This window comes from Blennius ocellaris (assembly GCF_963422515.1).
Source record: "Blennius ocellaris genome assembly, chromosome: 13".
Lineage (NCBI taxonomy): Eukaryota > Metazoa > Chordata > Actinopteri > Blenniiformes > Blenniidae > Blennius > Blennius ocellaris.
The window spans coordinates 198691-210000 of record NC_137662.1 but is presented as its reverse complement, the minus strand read 5'-3'; the positions used below and the strand labels follow the sequence as shown (position 1 = coordinate 210000).

The following is an 11310-nucleotide window of genomic DNA, read 5'->3' as shown; positions in this document are numbered from 1 at the left end:
ACCATCATCACCACCACCATCATCATCATCACCACTATCACCATCACCACTATCACCACCACCACCACCATCACCACCACCATCGCCACCACCATCACCACCACCATCATCACCACCACCACCATTATCACCACCATAACCACCACCACCATTATCACCATCACCACCACCATAACCACCACCACCACTATCACCACCACCACCATCGTCACCACCACCATTACCACCACCATCACCACCACCACCACTATCACCACCACCACCATCGTCACCACCACCATTACCACCACCGCCACCACCATCACCACCACCACCACTATCACCACCACCACCATCATCACCACCACCACCATCACCAGATTAGCACTGCGGAGAAACGTTATTTAACGATTAAAATAAATCTAGGACTTCTCCATCCTCTCTGAGCAGTTGGCTCCAACCTGAGGTGAACTTTAGGAAGCTCACTAAATACTTTATATTGTTTAATATTCAGTATATTCTCAAAGCTACAGAGCCAGCCACACACCATTACACACATACACAAACCTTAAAAATTTGTTTTTACCATATATGCCCTTAAAGATGAGAAGAATAAACTAAAAAAAAAATTACATTTTGCAGGTTAATAAGTGAAGGCTATAGAAGGTTCTATAAGGTATTGATTCAGCAGTAACAGTAGATAATCTATAGTTATCTGTCCTCTTGGGTCAAACCTAATATCACCACGTGCTGCTTACTGCCAATTCCAGTCCACGACCTTGTCACGCCCAAACGCCGTTTCATGAAGCAAATTGTTTTTGTCCAGTCCTCCACACAGCGCCGTGGTTTAGGCGCCTGAAAATTTAGTTTTTAAAAAAAAAACGGGTTCCAGAGTAGAGAAATTTGAAAATGTCGCCTTGGCTTTGACATGAGGACGTCATGGCCCCACCTCGCAACCTATAACCCCGGCAATGTTGGACTTCCTGATGTAGAAGCTACTGATTCTTTAATGAGGCCAGATGGTGGATTTGACGATTTCTTAGTTTTTGGTGTATTTCAGTGATGGTGCCACCTGTAGGCCTGGCATACATACTACAACATTTTTGTATAGTAGTAGTAGCATAAGCAATAGTTTTCATGGTGTGGCTTGGAGACAGATGTTTCTGCACCAATGCTATGTGGACGGGAAACTTGTTAAGAACCACAAGGAGACAAGGTCATTGTGGCTGGTGTGGACGGGGCTCACTGCTCGCACTCTTTAGTAAAAAAAAAAGCAGATACAGTGCAGCACCAACAATGGCCACTAGATGGCAGCATTTAAAGCTAGCGTCCTTTTCTTCTGCAAAATGACTTAAAAGCAACAATCTGAAAAGGCAAAGAGGACTTTAAATTGATATTTTGTCCATTCCGATTGTTCATATTGGGATCAGTTTCCACGATAACTTTACATTCACACGTTTCAAGTGACGACAATAAGCTATAAATGTTAACAAAATGGAGGGAACCCGACATTCATATAGACAGACAATGAATTGGATGTTATCAAAGGACAGTCTCAACTATAAAACTTTCAATATGGACGATAAAACTGGAATAGAATACGGACTGAGAATCATGCCACTATCGGGGTTGCCATGTTTGTTGCTTGCGTAATGTACATGAGCAGGAGGAACTATTTCCCACGGTGGAGGTGAGCATGCGCAGTAACTGTGAAAGAAAAGTTCCACCTTGGGAGCCAGTGGGACAAAGTCACCGATGCAGTAGTGTCGTGTAAACGGAACTCCCAAAAGTGAAGAAAGTTTTGTGGTCACACTCGTTCTAGTTGTCATGTAAACGGGCCTTAGTCTCAAATAAAACATCATTTATTGAGAACATTTTCAGAATGCACTCAAGATTTGATTTGACAATTGCTAAGAGGAGTTAGCTTTGGAGTTGTATTCCATGATGTTATTGTACCGAACATGTTTCAGAAAATGATGGACAGACTTTAAATCCCAGATCTCACAGTGGAGTATAGTATCTTTCTTCATTTCTCTGTTTCCTCTTCCAGCTGAGCTCTTCGAGAAGCCGGAAGTCTGCGACATTAAGTTCCTGTTCCTGGTTGGAGGATTTGCCGAGTCTCCTTTGCTGCAGCACGCCGTGCAGAACATGCTGCAGGGCCGCAGCCGCATCATCATCCCCCACGACGTGGGCCTGACCATCCTGAAGGGCGCCGTGCTGTTCGGCCTGGACCCCAGTGTCATCAAGGTCCGCCGCTCGCCCCTCACCTACGGGGTGGGCGTCCTCAACCGCTTCGTGGAGGGCAAGCACCCCGCCGACAAGCTGCTGGTGAAGGACGGCACGCGCTGGTGCACCGACGTCTTCGACGTGTTCATCGCGGCGGACCAGTCGGTGGCGCTGGGCGAGCTGGTGAAGCGGAGCTACACCCCGGCCAAGCCGGCCCAGCAGGTCATCGTCATCCACGTCTACTGCTCCGAGAAGGAGAGCGTCAGCTTCATCAGCGAGGCCGGCGTCAGGAAGTGTGGGACCCTCCGCCTGGACGTGAGCGGCACGGAAAGCACGGCGCCGCGCCGCGAGATCCAGACGCTCATGCAATTCGGTGACACTGAGATCCGCGCCATGGCCGTGGACGTGTCCACCGGCCGCACCGTCAAAGCCAGCATTGACTTCCTGAGCCATTAAACAGAGGAGAGTCTCACTCACACACGTACGCACGCACACACACACATACACACACACACACACACACACACACACACACACACACACACACACACACACACACACACACACACACACACACACTTGCTCATGGTAATGAATCTTCACATAAGTTGAAATTGGTGGTAGACCTGGAAGGTGAAAACAGACATTAGACTGTAGAATCAGAGAAGAGGAAGGTGCTTCAGAGGCCCAGTGAGTTTGACATGTGTACTTCCTGTCTTCAGTCCAGATCAGTGCTTTAAAGACCTGGTCCTGTAGCTCTCCCTCTGGTCTCCGGTCCTGAATGTGTCTTCACTGCTCCAACACACCTAGATCTGATGACCAGTCATCAGTATCTGCTGGCAAGCCCCCCCCCCCCCCACCACCACCACCACCAGGAGCTCATCCTAGTGATCAGGTGTGTTGCAGCAGGGACAGACCTCCAGGACCCCGGCTTAGACCCAAGTACCCCATAGGAAGGTTTCCTCTCTGCTCAGAGCTCCTGGCAGGTTCATGCTTCCTCACCACTCAGCTGGGAAAGTCTCTCTATGAAAGGAAGAGCTTTGAAAAGCCGGAAGTTCAATGTAATCAGGGTTCTGGACAGCCATGCTTCACTGTGGTGTTCACTTCATTCACCGTCGGCGTGCTCTGCACAGCATCGTGGGCCCTAAACTCTCCATCCCACCTCAGCATGTGTCCAGCTGGAGGACCATACCTGCGGCGCCGCCTCACTCCTCCTTTATGTCGAGTGTAAACACTGACTTCTAGTTGACATCGGTTTGAGTGTTGGTGCACGTTTCAGAAAGCTTTTAGTCTGTCATTTCCTGCAATGAGCCTCAGTTGTGATCTTCATGACAGTCACTACCTGACAGATAATGTTGAGTCCTGCATTCATGATGAGATATGCAGCTCTGAAAGTTTGTTTCCCTTGAGTGGAACTTTATGTTATAGATAGTTTCTACATTAATATGACTGTGAAAATAGTAACTGAGGCTACACACAATTAAATAAATATGCAGTAAAGTTGAGTTTGGAATTACAATATGATTTGTGATTAATACCAAGACGTATCTGTAGTTATAAGTCGTAAAACATCAAATAAATGCACGACATTCACAGTGCTCTTTCTCAAAATTACATGAGTAGCTTTTTTCTGGCATTTCCTCCAGCAGTGTTTCTTAAGGCGAGCAGATTGTTGTTTTTAATGACCTTTCTTGATTTTTGTTTCTGACTTCGGTCTTGTTGTGATCAGAGATGAAATAATTCAGACTGTCGATCAATTTACCTAATCAGTTAATCACAGTTTTTGTGAATCAATCAAGAATCAGCAGTGTTGATTCTCACCTAGAATCCTGTCTGTGAATGAGCGCAGCTCCAAGTGCTTAGAAACAGTGATTTGCAGTGTATTTGTTGTACAACATGTATGATCTACGTGTTGTTTGTGCTGCAGGGACACGTGTTGGGGGTGAGGGGGGTGGGGGTGGGGGAGGGGATGTAATGGTGAAACCCCGGTATGGTCCTCTCAATCTCATTCAGTCACTTCTCAATCCACCAATGTGAAATATGCTGCAAGCTTAATCAGAAAGGTGAGAACAGCCATGAAGTGTGCTTCTCTTTTAGGCTTTTTGTTTTGCTTTTGACTCTCAGCCGTGGACAGAATGCCAGCTGGATATTTGAGAAACTGCACGTTACAGCGGAGGTGTTTGTTTCTGTAAATACACTATTTATATATTGTACAGATTTTTAGTATAGTTGCAGCAGCTTTAGCCAAGAGAGTGTGTGTGTGTGTGTGTGTGTGTGTGTGTGTGTGTGTGTGTGTGTGTGTGTGTGTGTGTGTGTGTGTGTGTGTGTGTGTGTGTGTGTGCGTGTGCGTGTGCGTGTGCGTGTGTGTGTGCGTGCGTGCGTGTGTGTGCGCACTTGACCATCACAGATCATCTCCTGCGTGTTTCTTCAGCTGTAGCATGAGCAGCAGCTGCTGCGTCGCCTTACTCTTCCTCCTCTTCCTCTTCCTCTGGCCTCAGTGAGGAAACGTCAACATCACGTTCCTTAAGAAGCATTTCACTGAGGCAGACCCTGAATGTCTCCCATCGTTTTATTCATTCTTCATCACTTCATTCTTTAATCTTCCACCCAACATCTTGAACTTGAGCCGTTGAGTTAAAGAAGCAGACGTTTCTTTAAAGAAATGAGGCACAATCAGCAATTATCCTCCAAGTGATAATCTCCGGGAGACAATCTGCACTCTGAAGTGTGCCTAGTGTGGATTTAGCCTGATGTCAAACACCTTGGAGACGCTGAGCTTTAACCCGGTGCGTGACGGGTTAATGATGAGCGGCTGGCTCTGACGGGCCGCTGAGGGCGGAGGCAGAACTCTGTGACCTTTTGACCCTCACTCACCAGCCTCTGCTGGCAGTCCACACACAGTTCAGCAACACACATCAAGGAATGCAGTTTCTTTTGTGGCTTGATGCTCTTCAAGTTGCATGTCATGCATCAATAACATTAAGACCAGGTGACGTATGTTGGAAGCAGAAGCTTCAGGGCTTGAATGACTTCAACGCGGATTAAACTGCAGCTCTTGTAGGATGCTGCTGGTCTGCACTAGTCCGTGTCCTTGCAATGGAACGTGGTGAATTAATGAGGAAGCTGCGGCCTCACCTCTAAGCTTCCAGGATTTGAAGGGTCGTCTGCTCACACCCTGTCAGATACCAGAGCAGACCTTCAGGTCTCTGTTGGTGCTGAAATGACAGAGAAGCACGTGGCTCTTCCATTTGTAACACTGATGAAGATCTTCCTCATTGGTCTGGACCAGGGGTGTCACACTCAGTCCAGGGCCACATACACAACAGTTTAGCAGTAAAATAATATACTTTTGCACTTGAAGAGAGACTAGAACCCTGGAAGAAGTACTCGGTAGTACTACTGTCTTTTTGCTGAACAGGAGGAACAGGAGATACTCCAGTGTTTGATTTTTAATGACGCCTCCTAGCTCAGAATACAGTGAAACTCTGAGAAGCGGTGTCAATCAGCCGCCCTCAGCATTCATGATGTTAATGCTCACTGCTGCATCCGGTCAGGTCTCCAGGTTCTGTAACGTCTCAATAAAACACTGGAATTGCATAAGATAACATAGAAAAGACACAGTGGAGATCTTACATCTGGTGATGTCACGGGTCTGATCGGACCCCCTTGGTGGTCCGGTTTGGGGCCTCATGTTTGACCCTCCTAATCCAGGACCACAGAGGTCTTCATGTTAGCTGAGATGGAGGATTGAGATCCAGTCAGATAAAATCATGTGATGGGATGAGAGTGTGGCACACCTCTTCCTGCACTGCAGCAACGCCCTCTCATGCTATGCTATTTAATGCTGAGTCGTGCAGTTTAATGTTGAGCCGTGAAACGCAATCCCGAGTCATGCTTTTTAATGCTGAGTCATGCTTTTTTCTTGGTGAGTCATGCAATTTTGCACAGTTCCCGTGTGGACGATTGTACTAACACTCTGAGTTACTGAATCCAGCCGAGCTGAGATCGTTGTCACAGCTGCACTGTGCTCCTGCACTGGCACGCCGTCACGCCATCACGCCATTGTCACAGTGAAACCACATCCTCAACAAACTGAACTCACGAGGAACTGGGGGGTGGGGAAGGTCCCACTTCTGAATAGTAAAAACTCATCTTGAATCCTGTCAAATAAAGAGATTCCCTACTATTACATTTCATAGAGGTCCATGACACTGGGAGGTGGGGAGGGGTCTTTACCTGGTACTCTCTCACTCCTGTGAGCGTGTCATTAGGCTGGGCTGGGCTGTCCTGGTCCCTGGGGGGGCTGCATTCCTGCACAGCTTCATCCTGATACAGACATTCAATCCAGGGAAACATTGGAAACCTGCAGGCCTGCGGCCTTCAAGGACCAGGAATGTCCCCCCCGAGAGCTTCTTGAGGAAAAGGTGGGCTTGAATCACTGCCAGGAAGCAAAACACCACAGCTTCAACTGTTCTGAATGGAAGAAGGTCGTCACCCAGCGAGGAATCCAGTCTTAATGTTAATGTTAATGAGCGGCCCCCACAGGTCAGTCATAATGAACAGCCCCCACAAGTCAGTCATAATAAACAGCCCCCACAAGTCAGTCATGATGAACAGCCCCCACAGGTCAGTCATAATGAACAGCCCCCACAAGTCAGTCATGATGAACAGCCCCCACAGGTCAGTCATAATAAACAGCCCCCACAAGTCAGTCATAAGGAACACCCCCCACAAGTCAGTCATAATAAACAGCCCCCACAGGTCAGTCATAATGAACAGCCCCCACAAGTCAGTCATAATAAACAGCCCCCACAAGTCAGTCATGATGAACAGCCCCCACAAGTCAGTCATAAGGAACACCCCCCCCCAGGTCAGCCATAATAAACAGCCCCCACAGGTCAGTCATAATGAACACCCCCCCCCCCAGGTCAGCCATAATAAACAGCCCCCACAGGTCAGACTCAGGATGAACAGCCCCCACAGGTCAGTTGTGATGAACAGCCCCCACAGATCAGACTCGTGATGAACAGCCCCCACAGGTCAGTCATAATGAACACCCCCCCCCCCCCAGGTCAGTCATAATAAACAGCCCCCACAGGCCAGACTCAGGATGAACAGCCCCCACAGGTCAGTCATAATGAACAGCCCCCACAGGTCAGACTCAGGATGAACAGTCCCCACAGGTCAGTCGTGATGAACAGCCCCCACAGGTCAGTTGTGATGAACAGCCCCCACAGGTCAGTCATAATGAACAGCCCCCACAGGTCAGACATAATGAACAGCCCCTACAGGTCAGACTCAGGATGAACAGTCCCCACACGTCTGACATGATGAACAGCCCCCACAGGTCAGTCATAATAAACAGCCCCCACAAGTCAGTCATAAGGAACACCCCCCCCCAGGTCAGTCATAATAAACAGCCCCCACAGGTCAGTCATGATGAACAGCCCCCACAGGTCAGTCATAATGAACAGCCCCCACAAGTCAGTCATGATGAACAGCCCCCACAGGTCAGTCATAATAAACAGCCCCCACAAGTCAGTCATAAGGAACACCCCCCCCCAGGTCAGCCATAATAAACAGCCCCCACAGGTCAGTCATAATGAACACCCCCCCCCCAGGTCAGCCATAATAAACAGCCCCCACAGGTCAGACTCAGGATGAACAGCCCCCACAGGTCAGTTGTGATGAACAGCCCCCACAGGTCAGACTCGTGATGAACAGCCCCCACAGGTCAGTCATAATGAACAGCCCCCACAAGTCAGTCATAATAAACAGCCCCCACAAGTCAGTCATGATGAACAGCCCCCACAAGTCAGTCATAAGGAACACCCCCCCCCAGGTCAGCCATAATAAACAGCCCCCACAGGTCAGTCATAATGAACACCCCCCCCCCCCAGGTCAGCCATAATAAACAGCCCCCACAGGTCAGACTCAGGATGAACAGCCCCCACAGGTCAGTTGTGATGAACAGCCCCCACAGATCAGACTCGTGATGAACAGCCCCCACAGGTCAGTCATAATGAACACCCCCCCCCCCCAGGTCAGTCATAATAAACAGCCCCCACAGGTCAGACTCAGGATGAACAGCCCCCACAGGTCAGTCATAATGAACAGCCCCCACAGGTCAGACTCAGGATGAACAGTCCCCACAGGTCAGTCGTGATGAACAGCCCCCACAGGTCAGTTGTGATGAACAGCCCCCACAGGTCAGTCATAATGAACAGCCCCCACAGGTCAGACATAATGAACAGCCCCTACAGGTCAGACTCAGGATGAACAGTCCCCACACGTCTGACATGATGAACAGCCCCCACAGGTCAGTCATAATAAACAGCCCCCACAAGTCAGTCATAAGGAACACCCCCCCCCAGGTCAGTCATAATAAACAGCCCCCACAGGTCAGTCATGATGAACACCCCCCCCCCCCCCAGGTCAGCCATAATAAACAGCCCCCACAGGTCAGACTCAGGATGAACAGCCCCCACAGGTCAGTTGTGATGAACAGCCCCCACAGGTCAGACTCGTGATGAACAGCCCCCACAGGTCAGTCATAATGAACAGCCCCCACAAGTCAGTCATAATAAACAGCCCCCACAAGTCAGTCATGATGAACAGCCCCCACAGGTCAGTCATAATAAACAGCCCCCACAAGTCAGTCATAAGGAACACCCCCCCCCCAGGTCAGCCATAATAAACAGCCCCCACAGGTCAGTCATAATGAACACCCCCCCCCAGGTCAGCCATAATAAACAGCCCCCACAGATCAGACTCAGGATGAACAGCCCCCACAGGTCAGTTGTGATGAACAGCCCCCACAGGTCAGACTCGTGATGAACAGCCCCCACAGGTCAGTCATAATGAACACCCCCCCCCCAGGTCAGTCATAATAAACAGCCCCCACAGGTCAGACTCAGGATGAACAGCCCCCACAGGTCAGTCATAATGAACAGCCCCCACAGGTCGGACTCAGGATGAACAGTCCCCACACGTCTGACATGATGAACAGCCCCCACAGGTCAGTCATAATGAACAGCCCCCACAGGTCAGACTCAGGATGAACAGTCCCCACAGGTCAGTCGTGATGAACAGCCCCCACAGGTCAGTTGTGATGAACAGCCCCCACAGGTCAGTCATAATGAACAGCCCCCACAGGTCAGACATAATGAACAGCCCCTACAGGTCAGACTCAGGATGAACAGTCCCCACACGTCTGACATGATGAACAGCCCCCACAGGTCAGTCATGATGAACAGCCCCCACAGGTCAGTTGTGATGAACAGCCCCCACAAGTCTGACATGATGAACAGCCCCCACAGGTCAGTTGTGATGAACAGCCCCCACAGGTCAGTCATAATGAACAGCCCCCACAGGTCAGACATAATGAACAGCCCCTACAGGTCAGACTCAGGATGAACAGCCCCCACAAGTCTGACATGATGAACAGCCCCCACAGGTCAGTTGTGATGAACAGCCCCCACAGGTCAGTCATAATGAACAGCCCCCACAGGTCAGACATAATGAACAGCCCCCACAGGTCAGACTCAGGATGAACAGGCCCCACACGTCTGACATGATGAACAGCCCCCACAGGTCAGTCATAATGAACAGCCCCCACAGGTCAGACATAATGAACAGCCCCCACAGGTCAGACTCAGGATGAACAGGCCCCACACGTCTGACATGATGAACAGCCCCCACAGGTAACACTCGTGATGAACAGCCCAGAGTCAGAGTTTTGCTGCAGTGGTTCGATGGTTCAGGTTAAAACCACGTTTCAAGACGTTTCCTCTGTACAAAGCTGGAAAGCTTCAGTCTCTCTTCACGCTCTGCAATGCACGTCTCGCATGTGTCACATAGGAATGACTAAAGAAGATGATTACTGCTAACACCGGCCCGGAGGTGCGCCCCCGGTGGTCGTCGGTGGTGGGACAGGCAGGCTGCGCTCCGTCCTGAGGACTAGCCTCAGAACTGCTTTCACACGCTGCTCTGAGCTCTGTGGACAGTGGGTGGAGGGACTTTGTCTCGTTTCCTCAATTAGACGCCTGTCATGTATTCTGTGCAGTATTATATGATGCACCGGGTGCCGTTATGTAGCAGCTTCTAATCTCCTGCTTTGATCGAACCACGTGAGGACATGTTGAGTGTTTCCAGTGACACTCTCTGAAGCCACTCGGTGTGATTGTAGCACTCCAGCCAGCTTGCTTCATGTACAAGTGTCTGCTTAACACTATCTAACACAGTAATGCAGAAGATTTAACAGTTATAACGACTGAGCTTGTAGTTAGCCACCTCAGCCACATTGGAGAACAACCCAGTGTACACCTCCCTCTTATCAGTTCTTTATTGTGGATGCCTTTTTGTTTTTATATGTAGAGTTACTTTAATGTTTTCTTGCAGTTTCCTCACAGTACTGGATGTACTTTGATCAATGCCAGGTATTCACTGTCAGACTGTCACAATAAAAACAACTGTGTATTTCAAATAGTCTTCTGCTCTCCTTGTCCTCACTTTGACTTTCTGTCTCCACCATGTGTTTAGAAATGCTCCGGGCTGCATTCACGCAGGTGTTGAACAGGTGTGTGACCACAGCGTTCACACCTGACGTGTCTCACAGCGGTGCTCAGTGTGGATACCCAGAGGGAACATTGGTAACATCACCATTAAAGCCACTGATGAATCGTTGATTAAACTTGTGTTGGCAGCTAAAATAGAAAGTATTAGGAAGGCGGTGGCTCACTGGAACCCTGACGAAGGATGAGTGGATCAGAACCATGGCAGAAATACAGAGCATGAACAAGCTAGGTGATGATTTACTTTGATGAACCAACCTACGAAGAAAAACAACACAACGGTAAAGGATAAAGAATGTCTGTCATGACTACATGCCTAACGTCATGACTAACGTGTATAAATGCTCCATGAACACTGGGTTGATTCTCGTTGACCTACTGATGAGACGAATTATAGAATATATTCTGTTACAGACTACAACCATGAAGACAGTACATAGGATTCGGGAAAGAAACATCCTAAATGCAGGTGAATTCCGCTTCACAATGAGAGGAAGAGACGACATCGAGGGTCAAAGAGCGACTTCACTAT

General features: G+C 49.1%; 1 protein-coding gene across 2 annotated transcripts in view; it reads left to right on the top strand.

Moving 5' to 3' along the window:
- The window catches only part of hspa12a (heat shock protein 12A), a 53431-nt gene extending 49302 nt beyond the window's left edge, over window positions 1-4129 (top strand). For both annotated transcript variants that reach the window (XM_080507806.1, XM_080507805.1), the window contains one exon: window positions 2030-4129. In XM_080507806.1, coding sequence (XP_080363932.1) covers window positions 2030-2661 — 632 coding nt within the window. In that variant the 3' untranslated portion in view covers window positions 2662-4129. The remainder of the gene's footprint in view (window positions 1-2029) is intronic.
- Window positions 4130-11310: the final 7181 nt, after the last annotated feature.